At 42.0% G+C, this 16,709-nt stretch overlaps 1 protein-coding gene across 1 annotated transcript in view; it reads left to right on the top strand.

Moving 5' to 3' along the window:
- The window catches only part of FLT4 (fms related receptor tyrosine kinase 4), a 257,103-nt gene that overhangs the window by 147,394 nt on the left and 93,000 nt on the right, over positions 1 to 16,709 (top strand). Inside the window, exon 4 of the mRNA XM_077266308.1 lies at positions 14,587 to 14,696. Within this exon, the coding sequence (XP_077122423.1) occupies positions 14,587 to 14,696 (110 nt within the window). The remainder of the gene's footprint in view (positions 1 to 14,586; positions 14,697 to 16,709) is intronic.

The following is a 16,709-nucleotide window of genomic DNA, read 5'->3' as shown; positions in this document are numbered from 1 at the left end:
GAGGGCACCATACACCAGAGCCAGAAACAGACCAAAGAAACACTCACCAGAGAGCTACCAACTGAACCACTGAAGTGCAACTGAAATAAAGAGCGGTGGCCAAGATGATAAGGCAGGTTTGAATATTCCTCCAATAGATCACCTAACACAACTGAGATAATGTCCAATCTCCATACTTTGCCCGCAGAGACAGAGTTAGGGGCAAGGGGGGTGCATTGAAATTAACCTCACATGACATATCTGGGCCAGGAGACATAACGTTCCATATCTTCTTGCAGCAGCTGACACTGGGGAACCCGGCGTCCCGGGACCCCTGAGCAGCATCAGCGCTGGGAGCAATGGCGTTCCACCTCCCAACCACACCATGCCCTGAGGCAGGATCCCTAGAATGGAGTAACCGTCTTCCCGGCTGCCTGACATATATTAAATCAGGGTAGAGAGGAGGAGAAGCTTTTTCCTATGTCCACATAGCTGGTATCTCTAGTATTAGATCATATGGTCAGGGTAGACAGCAGTGTGAGCAGACTCTTCTTACCTCAGCACTCTTGATGTCTCCAGTGATAGATCAGGTATACATGTTGGACAGCAGTGTGAGCAGCCTCTTCTTACCTCAGCACTCCTGGTCTCTCCAGTGATAGATCAGATAGACAAGGTGGACAGCAGTGTGAGCAGCCTCTTCTTACCTCAGTAACACTGGTATCTCCAGTATTAGATCAGATAGATGGAGTGGACAACAATAAGAGGATCCCTGAGAAGTAGATAGATAGATGGAAGTAGAATAACCACTGAAAGAATGACTTCCTACACATGAAGAGGGGCAAACGTCTAACTGTACGTGATCACAGGAGCCTGTCAGTATAACAAGACAGTAGCCATTTTGCTGGGCTACAGTGATTACATCAGTAGACAAAACAAGTGGTTTGTTAATTAAAGGTATTTAGGATTTTTTTTTATAGTGACATTTTCTTTATTGATTCTTTTTTCTATCAATAGCACACATACATCTAATACATCAATTGTAACTGGGATACTGAGAATATTTTTGCTCTGTCTAAACAATTAGTCAGTTGAATTTACAGTGGCTTGCAAAATTATTCACCACCTCCCTTCTTGGCTTTTTACCTATTTTGTTACATTACAACTTGTCTTTAAATATTTTTGTAATCTAATTTGTGCGTGATGCATCAGCACTAAATAGTCTGCGTTGGTGAAATTTAATTTATGGGATCAAATAATTAAAAATTGGCATCTGCATATGCATAAACCCCTTTTGCTATGAAGCCCCTAAAAATTTCTGGTTCAAGCAATTCCCTTCACAAGTCACATGCTTAGTGAAAGGAAGACCTGTGTGCAATCTAAGTGTTACATGTCGGTCAGTATATACACTTTACCTTTTCTGAAAGGCCACAGAAGCTGCAACACCATTAACAAGAAGTGCCACTAACCAAACACCATGAAGACCAAGGAGATCTCCAAACACCACCATGAAGACCAAGGAGATCTCCAAACAAGACAGGGACAAAGTCGTTGAGAAGAACAAGTCAGGGTTGGGTTATACAAAAATATCCCAAACTCTGATGATCCCCTCGAGCACCATCAAATCCATTATCATCAAGTGGAAAGAACATGATACCACAACAAACCTGCCAAGAGAGGGTTGCCCATCAAAACGCTCAGCCCGGGCAAGGAGGGCATTAATCAGAGAGGCAGCACCGAGACCAAAGGTAACCCCCAAAGGGGGAGACTGGAGTATCTGTCCATACGACCACAATAAGCCGTACACTCCACAGAGATGATCTTTATTGAAGAATGAGCAGAAAAAAGCCTTTACTTAACCCCTTCCTGACATCAGACGTACTATCCCGTCGAGGTGGGGTGGGCCCGTATGACCGCCGACGGGATAGTACGTCATCACCGATCAGCGGCGCTCACGGGGGGAGCGCGGCCGATCGCGGCCGGGTGTCAGCTGCATATCGCAGCTGACATCCGGCACTATGTGCCAGGAGCGGTCATGGACCGCCCCCGGCACATTAACCCCCGGCACACCGCGATCAAACATGATCGCAGTGTACCGGCGGTATAGGGAAGCATCGCGCAGGGAGAGGGCTCCCTGCGGGCTTCCCTGAGACCCCCGGAGCAACGCGATGTGATCGCGTTGCTGCGAGGGTCTCCTACCTTCTTCCTGGCTGCAGGTCCCGGATCCAAGATGGCCGCGGCATCCGGGTCCTGCAGGGAAGGAGGTGGCTTACCGAGTGTCTGCTCAGAGCAGACACTTGGTAAGCTTGCAGCCCTGCACAGCAGATCGTCGATCTGGCAGAGTGCTGTGCACACTGCCAGATCAATGATCTGTGATGTCCCCCCCTGGGACAAAGTAAAAAAGTAAAAAAAAATTTTTTCCACATGTGCAAAAAAAAAAAAAAAAAAAAATCCTAAATAAATAATAAAAAAAATATATATATTATTCCCATAAATACATTTCTTTATCTAAATAAAAAAAACAAAACAATAAAAGTACACATATTTAGTATCGCCGAGTCCGTAACGACCCAACCTATAAAACTGCCCCACTAGTTAACCCCTTCAGTAAACACCGTAAGAAAAAAAAAAAAAAACGAGGCAAAAAACAACGCTTTATTACCATACCGCCGAACAAAAAGTGGAATAACACGCGATCAAAAAGACTGATATAAATATCCATGGTACCGCTGAAAACGTCATCTTGTCCCGCAAAAAACAAGCCGCCATACAGCATCATCAGCAAAAAAATAAAAAAGTTATAGTCCTGAGAATAAAGCGATACCAAAATAATTATTTTTTCTATATTTTAGTTTTTATCGTATAAAAGCGCCAAAACATAAAGAAATGATATAAATGAGATATCGCTGTAATCATACTGACCCGACGAATAAAAATGCTTTATCAATTTTACCAAACGCGGAACGGTATAAACGCCTCTCCCAAAAGAAATTCATGAATAGCTGGTTTTTGGTCATTCTGCCTCACAAAAATCGGAATAAAAAGCGATCAAAAATGGTCACGTGTCCGAAAATGTTACCAATAAAAACGTCAACTCGTCCCGCAAAAAACAAGACCTCACATGACTCTGTGGAGCAAAATGTGGAAAAATTATAGGTCTCAAAATGTGGAGACGCAAAAACTTTTTTGCTATAAAAAGCGTCGCTGGTTTCACACTTGCGTTTTTGTCTGCAGCGTTTTTTGCACAAAAAAACGCATGCGTTTTTTCCCTATATTTAACATTGAAAATGCATGCGGTTTTTTTGTACGCGTTTGGTCGCGTTTTCAAACGCATGCGGTTTTTTTCTGCCTGCGTTCATTTTCAGAAATACAACCTGCAGTATTTTCTTGCGTTTTTAAGCACATGCGTTTGTTTGCGTTAAAAACGCATGCATTTTTATCGAAAAAAAACAGAAAACACACTGAAAAGCCACCCACCACCATCAAGGTGATAAAGGGATCCAAACCCTAACCCTAACTCTACCCCTAACCTCACCCCTAACCGTTTAATGAACATTTTCTGACAGTCATAGTGCCACGTATTTCAGTGCCACGTATTTCAGTGCCACGTATTTCAGTGCCACGTGTTTCAGTGCCACGTATTTCAGTGCCACGTATCACGTATTTCAGTGCCACGTATCACGTATTTCAGTGCCACGTATCACGTATTTCAGTGCCACATATTTTAGTACCACGTATTTCAGTTGCACATATTTCAGTGCCACGTATTTCAGTGCCACGTATTTCAGTGCCACGTATTTCAGTGCCACGTATTTCAGTGCCACGTATCACGTATTTCAGTGCCACGTGTTTCAGTGCCATGTATTTAAGTGCCACGTATCACATATTTCAGTGCCACGTATTTCAGTGCCACGTATTTCAGTGCCACGTATTTAAGTGCCACGTATTTAAGTGCCACGTATTTAAGTGCCACGTATTTCAGTGCCAGGTATTTCAGTGCCACGTATTTAAGTGCCACGTATCACATATTTCAGTGCCACGTATTTAAGTGCCACGTATTTCAGTGCCACGTATTTCAGTGCCACGTATTTCAGTGCCACGTATCACGTATTTCAGTGCCACGTATTTCAGTGCCACGTATTTCAGTGCCACGTATTTCAGTGCCACGTATTTCAGTGCCACGTATTTCAGTGCCACGTATCACGTATTTCAGTGCCACGTGTTTCAGTGCCACGTATTTAAGTGCCACGTATCACGTATTTCAGTGCCACGTATTTCAGTGCCACGTATTTCAGTGCCACGTATTTCAGTGCCACGTATTTCAGTGCCACGTATTTCAGTCACGTTTAGGGATAGGGTTAGGGTTAGGGCTAGGGTTGGAGGTAAAGTTAGGGTTGGGGCTAAAGTTAGGGTTTGGATTACATTTACGTTTGGATTAGGGTTGGGATTAGAATTATGGGTGTGTCAGGGCTAGGGGTGTGGTTAGGGTTACCGTTGGGATTAGGGTTAGGGGTGTGTTTGGGTTAGGGTTTCAGGTAGAATTGGGGAGTTTCCACTGTCCAGGCACATCAGGGGCTCTCCAAGCGCGACATGGCGTCCAATCTCAATTCCAGCCAATTCTGCGTTGAAAAAGTAAAACAGTGCTCCTTCCCTTCCGAGCTCTCCCGTGCGCCCAAAAAGGGGTTTACCCCAACATATGTGTTATCAGCGTACTCGGGACAAATTGAACAACAACTTCTGGCGTCCAAGTTCTCTTGTTATCCTTAGGAAAATAAAAATTTGGGGGGCTAAAAATCATTTTTGTGGGAAAAAAAAGATGTTTTATTTTCACGGCTCTGCGTTATAAACTGTAGTGAAGCACTTGGGGGTTCAAAGTTCTCACAACACATCTAGATAAGTTCCTTGGGAGGTCTAGTTTCCAATATGGGGTCACTTGTGGGGGGGTTTGTACTGTTTGGGTACATCAGGGGCTCTGCAAATGCAACGTGACGCCTGCAGACCAATCCATTTAAGGCTGCATTCCAAATGGCGCTCCTTCCCTTCCGAGCTCTGTCATGCACCCAAACAGTGGTTCCCCCCCACATATGGGGTATCAGCGTACTCAGGACAAATTGGACAACAACTTTTGGGGTCTAATTTATCCTGTTACCCTTGTGAAAATACAAAACTGGGGGCTAAAAAATCATTTTTGTGAAAAAAAAAAGAATTTTTATTTTCACGGCTTTGCGCTATAAACTTTAGTGAAACACTTGGGGGTTCAAAGTTCTCAAAACACATCTAGATAAGTTCCTTGGGAGGTCTAGTTTCCAATATGGGGTCACTTGTGGGGGGTTTGTACTGTTTGGATACATCAGGGGCTCTGCAAATGCAACGTGACGGCTGCTGACCAATCCATTTAAGTCTGCATTCCAAATGGCGCTCCTTCCCTTCCGAGCTCTGTCATGCGCCCAAACAGTGGTTCCCCCCCACATATGGGGTATCAGCGTACTCAGGACAAATTGGAAAACAAATTTTGGGGTCCAATTTATTCTGTTACCCTTGTAAAAATACAAAGCTGGGTGCTAAAAAATCATTTTTGAGAAAAAAAATAAAAATTATTTTCACGGCTCTGCGTTATAATCTGTAGTGAAACACTTGGGGGTTCAAAGCTCTCAAAACACATCTAGATAAGTTCCTTAGGGGGTCTACTTTCCAAAATGGTGTCACTTGTAGGGAGTTTCAATGTTTAGGCACATCAGGGGCTCTCCAAACGCAACATGGCGTCCCATCTCAATTCCAGTCAATTTTGCATTGAAAAGTCAAATGGCGCTCCTTCCCTTCCAAGCTCTGCCATGCGCCCAAACAATGGTTTACACCCACATATGGGGTATCATCGTACTCAGGACAAATTGCACAACATTTTTTGGGGTCCAATTTCTTCTCTTACCCTTGGGAAAATAAAAAATTGGGGGCAAAAAGATCATTTTTGTGAAAAAATATGATTTTTTATTTTTACGGCTCTGCATTATAAACTTCTGTGAAGCACTTGGTGGGTCAAAGTGCTCACCACACATCTAGATAAGTTCCTTAGGGGGTCTACTTTCCAAAATGGTGTCACTTGTAGGGAGTTTCAATGTTTAGGCACATCAGGGGCTCTCCAAACGCAACATGGCGTCCCATCTCAATTCCAGTCAATTTTGCATTGAAAAGTCAAATGGCGCTCCTTCCCTTCCAAGCTCTGCCATGCGCCCAAACAATGGTTTACACCCACATATGGGGTATCATCGTACTCAGGACAAATTGCACAACATTTTTTGGGGTCCAATTTCTTCTCTTACCCTTGGGAAAATAAAAAATTGGGGGCAAAAAGATCATTTTTGTGAAAAAATATGATTTTTTATTTTTACGGCTCTGCATTATAAACTTCTGTGAAGCACTTGGTGGGTCAAAGTGCTTACCACACATCTAGATAAGTTCCTTAGGGGGTCTACTTTCCAAAATGGTGTCACTTGTAGGGAGTTTCAATGTTTAGGCACATCAGGGGCTCTCCAAACGCAACATGGCGTCCCATCTCAATTCCAGTCAATTTTGCATTGAAAAGTCAAATGGCGCTCCTTCCCTTCCAAGCTCTGCCATGCGCCCAAACAATGGTTTACACCCACATATGGGGTATCATCGTACTCAGGACAAATTGCACAACATTTTTTGGGGTCCAATTTCTTCTCTTACCCTTGGGAAAATAAAAAATTGGGGGCAAAAAGATCATTTTTGTGAAAAAATATGATTTTTTATTTTTACGGCTCTGCATTATAAACTTCTGTGAAGCACTTGGTGGGTCAAAGTGCTCACCACACATCTAGATAAGTTCCTTAGGGGGTCTACTTTCCAAAATGGTGTCACTTGTAGGGAGTTTCAATGTTTAGGCACATCAGGGGCTCTCCAAACGCAACATGGCGTCCCATCTCAATTCCAGTCAATTTTGCATTGAAAAGTCAAATGGCGCTCCTTCCCTTCCAAGCTCTGCCATGCGCCCAAACAATGGTTTACACCCACATATGGGGTATCATCGTACTCAGGACAAATTGCACAACATTTTTTGGGGTCCAATTTCTTCTCTTACCCTTGGGAAAATAAAAAATTGGGGGCAAAAAGATCATTTTTGTGAAAAAATATGATTTTTTATTTTTACGGCTCTGCATTATAAACTTCTGTGAAGCACTTGGTGGGTCAAAGTGCTTACCACACATCTAGATAAGTTCCTTAGGGGGTCTACTTTCCAAAATGGTGTCACTTGTAGGGAGTTTCAATGTTTAGGCACATCAGGGGCTCTCCAAACGCAACATGGCGTCCCATCTCAATTCCAGTCAATTTTGCATTGAAAAGTCAAATGGCGCTCCTTCCCTTCCAAGCTCTGCCATGCGCTCAAACAATGGTTTACACCCACATATGGGGTATCATCGTACTCAGGACAAATTGCACAACATTTTTTGGGGTCCAATTTCTTCTCTTACCCTTGGGAAAATAAAAAATTGGGGGCGAAAAGATCATTTTTGTGAAAAAATATGATTTTTTATTTTTACGGCTCTGCATTATAAACTTCTGTGAAGCACTTGGTGGGTCAAAGTGCTCACCACACATCTAGATAAGTTCCTTAGGGGGTCTACTTTCCAAAATGGTGTCACTTGTAGGGAGTTTCAATGTTTAGGCACATCAGGGGCTCTCCAAACGCAACATGGCGTCCCATCTCAATTCCAGTCAATTTTGCATTGAAAAGTCAAATGGCGCTCCTTCCCTTCCAAGCTCTGCCATGCGCCCAAACAATGGTTTGCACCCACATATGGGGTATCATCGTACTCAGGACAAATTGCACAACATTTTTTGGGGTCCAATTTCTTCTCTTACCCTTGGGAAAATAAAAAATTGGGGGCAAAAAGATCATTTTTGTGAAAAAATATGATTTTTTATTTTTACGGCTCTGCATTATAAACTTCTGTGAAGCACTTGGTGGGTCAAAGTGCTCACCACACATCTAGATAAGTTCCTTAGGGGGTCTACTTTCCAAAATGGTGTCACTTGTAGGGAGTTTCAATGTTTAGGCACATCAGGGGCTCTCCAAACGCAACATGGCGTCCCATCTCAATTCCAGTCAATTTTGCATTGAAAAGTCAAATGGCGCTCCTTCCCTTCCAAGCTCTGCCATGCGCCCAAACAATGGTTTACACCCACATATGGGGTATCAGCGTACTCAGGACAAATTGCACAACATTTTTTGGGGTCCAATTTCTTCTCTTACCCTTGGGAAAATAAAAAATTGGGGGCGAAAAGATCATTTTTGTGAAAAAATATGATTTTTTATTTTTACGGCTCTGCATTATAAACTTCTGTGAAGCACTTGGTGGGTCAAAGTGCTCACCACACATCAAGATAAGTTCCTTAGGGGGTCTACTTTCCAAAATGGTGTCACTTGTAGGGGGTTTCAGTGTTTAGGCACATCAGGGGCTCTCCAAACGCAACATGGCGTCCCATCTCAATTCCAGTCAATTTTGCATTGAAAAGTCAAATGGCGCTCCTTTCCTTCCAAGCTCTGCCATACGCCCAAACAGTGGTTTACCCTCACATATGGGGTATCAGCGTACTCAGGACAAATTGTACAACAACTTTGGGGGTCCATTTTCTCCTGTTACCCTTGGTAAAATAAAACAAATTGGAGCTGAAATAAATTGTGTGTGAAAAAAAGTTAAATGTTCATTTTTATTTAAACATTCCAAAAATTCCTGTGAAACACTTGAAGGGTTAATAAACTTCTTGAATGTGGTTTTGAGCACCTTGAGGGGTGCAGTTTTTAGAATGGTGTCACACTTGAGTATTTTCTATCATATAGACCCCTCAAAATGACTTCAAATGAGATGTGGTCCCTAAAAAAAAATGGTGCTGTAAAAATGAGAAATTGCTGGTCAACTTTTAACCCTTATAACTCCGTCACAAAAAAAAATTTTGGTTCCAAAATTGTACTGATGTAAAGTAGACATGTGGGAAATGTTACTTATTAAGTATTTTGTGTGACATATGTCTGTGATTTAAGGGCATAAAAATTCAAAGTTGGAAAATTGCAAAATTTTCAAAATTTTCGCCAAATTTCCATTTTTTTCACAAATAAACGCAAGTTATATCGAATAAATTTTACCACTATCATGAAGTACAATATGTCACGAGAAAACAATGTCAGAATCGCCAAGATCCGTCAAAGCGTTCCAGAGTTATAGCCTCATAAAGGGACAGTGGTCAGAATTGTAAAAATTGGCCCGGTCATTAACGTGCAAACCACCCTTCGGGGTGAAGGGGTTAAACACAAACATTGTAAGGTTCATTTTGAGTTTGCCAGAAGACATGTGGGAGACTCCCCAAATGTATGGAGGAAGGCACTTATGTAGACACGAGGATCGGTAGGTGCTCTCGTCCGCTGGCCTGGCTGTCTTTAGAAAGACCACAAGGACCAGGGCACTTCCCACTATACACACAGACAATATTAAAAAACATATAGAAAAAATGAGGCATCACAGGTAAAAAATAGAAATGGGGACACATGAAAAGCAGAAGTTAATCCATAGCAGGAATCTTGCTATCATGTATGCATGTCGTAAAGGAGTATATATAGGAATAGGCTACAAGTAAAATATAAATAAGTAAATGGTGTAGGAAGAAGGATAATTGATAATCTATCAAAGTAAACCTCCTATAATCTATATATATGAGGCATCGTGATTACTCGCTAATCCCGCCTCCTGCACAGTAGCTCTGCTCCCACCACATCACCACACACAATCCCGCCCCCCACCACATCACCACACACAATCCCGCCCCCCACCACATCACCACACACAATCCCGCCCCCCACCACATTACCACACACAATCCCGCCCCCACCACATTACCACACATAATCCCGCCCCCCACCACATTACCACACACAATCCTGCTCCCCCACCACATCACCACATAATCCCATCCTCCCACCACATCACCACATCACCACACATAATCCTGCCCCCCACCACATCACCACACATAATCCCATCCGAGCACCACATCACCACACATAATCCCGCCCCCCCACCACATCACCACACATAATCCCGTCCGAGCACCACATCACCACACATAATCCCGCCCCCCACCACATCACCACACATAATCCCGACCCCCAACACATCACCACACATAATCCCGCCCCCCCACCACATCACCACACATAATCCCGCCCCCCACCACATCACCACACATAATCCCGCCCCCACCACATTACCTCACATAATCCCGCCCCCCCACCACATCACCACACATAATCCCGCCCCCACCACATTACCTCACATAATCCCGCCCCCCACCACATCACCACACATAATCCCGACCCCCAACACATCACCACACATAATCCCGCCCCCCACCACATCACCACACATAATCCCACCCCCCACCACATCACCACACATAATCCCGCCCCCCACCACATCACCACACATAATCCCACCCCCACCACATTACCACACATAATCCCGCCCCCCAACACATCACCACACATAATCCCGCCCCCCACCACATTACCACACATAATCCTGCCCCCCACCAATTTATGTTTCGTTATGAAATTTGTTTAGATGCTGGAATGAATAAAAAACGCACATCTTAGTGAATCCTCTTTGTTTTCGATTTTACACTGTGAATAACATGTATTATTAGTATTATTCAGATTTTTAATGATTATTATTGTTATTAACTTCATTTTAAGTTAATTTACCACCTGCGTAAGCGCTATAGAATGTTGTCATTATTTACTTTATGTTAATCACCAGCAGCGTTAATTAGATAGCAATGAGCGTGCCGAGCGTTAGCTGGCTGGAAACAGCTAGTAAATAAATAAAAGTGAAATACATGAAATAGTAAATACCCACATATCTACCAAACTGCTGCAAGCAAATAGAGGGGTCCCAAAACACCCGACACGCGTTTGTTCCGCAAGGAATGCCTCGTCCAATTGCCCTTCTTCCTACACCATGCATGCATACATGTTGGCAAGATTCAAACCATGAATCAACGTCTCCTTTGCAGGTGTCCCCTGTTTCTATTTTTTACCTGTGAAGTCTTATTTTTTCTATATGTTTTTAATATTGTCTCTGTGTAAATACACTTATATATAATACAATTCATCATGATTTTAATGGCTTGCATTTTTCTATTTATTGGTGTTATTACTTGCTTATGCATTCAAGCCGTATTGCATGGATTGTAAATTCAAGTTTACTCAAAATACTACTCAGACAACACAGGGCGAGGGTAATACATTTAGGTGATACTTTATTGGATTACCAACATTTAATAACATATATTACAGTCCCAGCAAGTACATAATGTGGTGCAAATGAGTCTCACACTTATGATGGTTAAATGGGAATTGGAACATCTGCGACTTCAGGGCTTCCAGGGCCAATTACCCAAACCAGTGGCACCCCGCTTTTGATGGGTACCCACAGAGAGGAGATAGCGGTAAGCTTAGTAAGCTGACAGAGTGCTTTGAGACACCCATAATGTGGTTGTGCACGATCTTGGGTGTCAGGTCCGAGCATTCCTACATGAACAGTTTCCTGGAAAGGGAATTGGTCATTGTGGGCCAGTTGAATGACCACCAAGGTCTCCCGATCTGACCCCCATAGACTTTTATCTTTGGGGTGATCTGAAGGCAATTGTCTATGCTGTGAAGATACGAGATGTGCAGCATCTGAAACAATGGATACTGTAAGCCTGTGCTAGCATTTCTTCTGCGGTGTTGCTATCAGTGTGTCAAGAGTGGGAGAAGAAGGTTGCATTGACAATCCAACACAATGGGCAGCACTTTAAACACATTTTATAAGTGGTCATAAACTTGTAAAGAATAAAGTTATGTTAAAACCAAGCACACCATTGTTTTTCTTGTGAAATTCTCAATAAGTTTGATGTGTCACATGATCCTCTTCCCATTGAAAAAAATAAAGTTGGATCCAAAATGGCCAACTTCAAAATGGCCGCCATGGTCACCACCCATCTTGAGACGTTTTCCCCCTCCCATATACTAATGTGCTACAAACTGGAAGTTGATATCACCAACCATTCCAATTTTATTTAGGCGTATCCATATAAATGACCCACCCTGTATTAACAAACAGTGCCTGTCCAAATAATATTCTTCTTTTGTCCTCCAAGATTATTTAGAAGAATAAATTATAGGGCTGATACAATGGGCAATCAACAGGCATTCAACATATTAATAAACATTGATTGTTCAATTAGCATGCATCTTTGTCCTCCAAGGTTATTTAGAAAAATAAATTGTAATGGATGAAACAATAGATAATCAGCAGGCCTTCACAAATCGACAATATGCAACAAGAGTCAACATGCAGGCTCATATATGGTGTGTATGGTCAGATTAAACCAAAATTGAACTTTTGAACAACCAAGGTAAATGGTATGTCTGTAGCTAAACCAACACAGCTCATTAACCCAAGATCACCATCCCTACAGGGAAACATGCTGGTGGCAGCATCATGCTGTTGGGATTTTTTTCAGTCTGAGTCTAGGGGAAGATGCATGGTGTGAAATACAGAGATATTCTTGAGCAAAGCCTGTTTCAGTCTATCAGTGATTTAAGACTGGGATGGAGATTCACCTTCCAACAAGACAATGACCCAAAGCATACAAGCATACCGCTAAAGCAACACTTGAGTGGTTTAAGAGAAAACTTGTAAATGTTTTGGAGTGGCTTGGTAAAACCCCAGACCTTAATCCAACTAAGAACCTGTGGTCAGACTTGAAGATTGCTGTTCAACAGAAGAAACCCATCTAACTTGAAGGAACTGGAGCAGTTTTGCCTTGAGGAATGGGTAAAAATCCAAGTGGCAAGATGTGGATAGCTCATAGAGACTTTTCCAAAGCGACTTGCATCTGTAATTACCTCAAAAGAAGGCTCTACAAAGTACTGGCTTTAGGGGGTTAATAGTTATGCACACTGAAGTTTTCAGTTATTTTATCCTAATTGTTGTTTGCTTCACAATGAAAAAAAAACAAATGTTCACAGTTGTAGGAATGTTCTTTACATGAACTAATGCCATCCCTAAAAAAAACTGAAATTGCAGGTTGTCAAGTAGCAAAACAAAAAAAATGCCAAGAGGGGTGAATACTTTTGCTTGCCACTGTAAATGTCGCAAAATCTCTGCCAACAAGGATGGTCAAAACCAGACTGAAAACGCAGATAAGATATGTCATGTTTTTACTACTGCAGATCCTGAGAAGAAAGGGCTGCAGGACAACTGTATTGCTGCGTCTCTTTAAAATACTGTAGTTCCACATACTCATTAGACAAGTATTGGCCAATAGTCTAATTTTAACGGAGTCCCCTAATTCTTAGATAAGGATCTGGCATGTCCGAAATCTGCCAATCCTCTTGCTCTCCTATAGATAAGCCACAACCATAGATGTCTGGCAGTTACTCTCTCGTGGAGAACACAGGAGCCGAGTGCTCCTGTTCATAGGAATATCGAGCGAGATAGCTGATGGTTTGAAGGTGATATCCAGGACTATATATTTTTTACTATGAGCCAGATAGTTGCTTACTATCTGCCTGTTCTATCCTGCACTGACTTAGAATGGTAACTGACCACTCCTGCCGTCGATTCAGCTGTCCCACATCAAAAGAGAAGCTCTTCTTGTTCTGGACTGCTCTGTCAACGGGGTGTGACTGCCAACGTCATGTAAATTAGCTTTCACAGGCAGTGGGTACCCAGCTGTCAGTTAACATGACATAGGCAGTAACAACCTGTCAATAGAGGGTAAGAGAAGGCGTTACTCTGTCGACATGACATAATCGGAAGCCACTGAATCGCTGGCACGAGCGGTCTGTGGTCATTCTGTGCTTGCAGAAATCAGCACAGGGCAGGACAGGCAAGTAGTCAGCAACTACCTACCTGTTAGTTCTTAGGCCTATAGTAAAAAAAATATAGTCCTGGATAACCCTTTTAAGTCTTCCCTGCACAGTGAGTGCAGGAAAATACAGTGAAAGCAATTCAGTTCTACGCGAGTGCTGTGGCCCCTGCTTTCTCAGGATTTGTGGGGGTTTCATTGGTTGGACCTCTACTGATTATAAAGAGATGACATATGATCCAGTAAATGTCCACCTCAAAAAATGTGTCATTTTTAGATCTACAATCCTCAATGATGAATTTCTTAATAATTGCTTCTTATGGAAATTAATTCATATTCTTTTCTCTTTGATTTCAATGTATGCATCCTATGCATTAAGCTCCTAAACTCCCTCTATTTTTTTAATTTATGCCCATAAACGAAATTTTGATATTGGAATCAGACCACTATGAAAATGTATCAAGAAGTAAAAAAAAAGTGATCAGAGTCGTACATTCATATTAATCCCTCACAATCTACTCAAGTGGCAAAAAACATAACTATGGAGAAAGTTCAACAATGCTACAATGGATTCAGAATGATCATAAGGAAAAAAAAGAATATGATTATTTATCCTTTCTTCCAATAACATGATTAAATATATATAGCATCTGTCTTTGATTCTCTGTCTTGTATTATCAGACTGGGAGCAACCATTCATCAACCCTTTTGGGACCATAGTAATATATAAGGAAACGACCAGAGTGCCGTGCCAAGTATCTATTCCAGACCTCAATGTTACTCTGCAAACGGTATGAACCAGTGGATTCTTCTGTATGTTCACAACATGAATATTGTAGGATATAGCAAAATAATATGAGAATAAATCTTGCTGCTTGACTGAATTAACAGATGAAGTTATATTTTGGTATTTTATGGCCATTATAAGGCTACATCTTCTTACCTCTGCAAATATTGACTAAGATGTCCAGGCAAAGCTAACAGGTTTGTTCACTTCTTTAGCGGGCGGAGCATGACACAAGTATACCCCTCCATCTGGTCCTAAGCAATATGGTGCATCAGTGTTGCATAGGGAGATCCTTTAAGGAGGCTGGTGGTCACTACTTTTTTATTGATGGTCTAGGATAGGTCATCAACATCTGATCAGTGCGGTGCGACACCCAGCACCCCCACCAATCAACTGTTACCAGTGCAGAAATTCTCAGATGCTGCAGAAACATAGCAGTTCCAGCAAAACTATAGTATCCACGGCCTTAGGAAGTGGATCTGTAGTACCTGGTCCCTGTCACAATAGAAACGACACAAATGCTGTGTTCTGGCAGCATCTGAGAGTGTACAGATGATCAGTAGTGGAGCCAGGTGTCACATCCCCATCGATCAATATTGATGGCCAATCCTAAGGATAGGCCATCAATAAAAAAGTACTTGCTGACCCCATTAAGTTTTTCGTCAGCTAGGTTTTCATATTCATTAGATAATTTTTGTGAAACAGCTATTCTTCATGACTACCCTCCTTCCCATACACATGCACATTCGACTCGGACACTTCCAGACACCTCTGACAGTGGATTATCTCCCATGAAGATAAGAGAATAGGTCATATGGAAATCCAAGATGCCTAACCCCTTATTTCCCCCAACCTCTGCCATCAGCAGAAAGTTGGGAAATGTTACCTACATGCCAAAATTGGCACCTGTTGCCTACATTTATTTGATGTGTGTGGTCACATTTAGGCAAGTGTGTACAATATAAAAATAACTTTTAATAACTGTTCTGCTTGGCCAAGTGTGCCATCTGAATGGAGAGGTAAGCTGTTGCCAGATACCTCCGGTGGCACCTCATTTCTCATGAAAACAAAGGGATTGTTCATGTTGAAATCAAACTAGTGATCCTTCTCTCTTTCAATATTTGACATAGAGGGAGAATCAGGACTCCCACATAAATCTAAAATATTCTTTTTCTTATGTGTGTAGGCATGTTAAGAGAATACAACAATGCAGATTTATTTACTAACAGTGATAAGCTGATTGACAGTGCTGTGTACAGATGAGCGAGCACTAAAATGCTTGGCTAATGGCTACTCATTACTCAAACCGAGCAATTCCTAAATTTCGGGAGCTCATTTCATGTAACGTGTATAATGAGACTCAATGGTAAATCTGAGCATTTTTCTGGAAGACCCTACAATCAGGTCTTGGGTGCAGTGAAAACTTTTAAATGGATGGAAAAAGTGTTGAATGGAAGGAGAACAGCATGGTGAAGACACCTGGAAGCATCTCTGACTCCCAGATCGCTGCTGAGAACAATGGTGTAACACTTTTCCTCCAAAATCGACGAGAAATTGGAGTTTACTGGAACAAAATGTTAGGAAACATTCTTTTCTGTATGATGACTTGTATAAAAGGCAACATTTAAAAAGGATTTTTAAAAAATAATAATTAAAGTAAATTAAACTTGAACTTGCATACACCCTGTATTAGACATAAAGGAGGGCATCATACACATTTTATTCAAATTGTCTTGTAGAGGTACTCCTAGACTTCTAAAGGCTATGCACTAAGTGCAAAGCCTTCCAAAAATTACTAGCAGGGTTATCCATACACCATTGAAGACACCAACTGAAGTACCTCATTCAAATATTGTGAACAAGGTAGAGTTGTAGTACTCTTACACCCATAAAAGTTCTGCACAGTGCAAAGCCTGACAAAAATTACAAACTGGGTCATCAATACACCCTTGAATGCACCAACTGTAGTACCTCATACAAATATTGTGAACAAAGTGTAACCATGGTAATCCTACAC

Source organism: Ranitomeya variabilis, chromosome 5 (genome assembly GCF_051348905.1).
Source record: "Ranitomeya variabilis isolate aRanVar5 chromosome 5, aRanVar5.hap1, whole genome shotgun sequence".
Taxonomy (NCBI): Eukaryota; Metazoa; Chordata; class Amphibia; order Anura; family Dendrobatidae; genus Ranitomeya; species Ranitomeya variabilis.
This window is presented reverse-complemented; position numbering and strand designations above follow the sequence as displayed.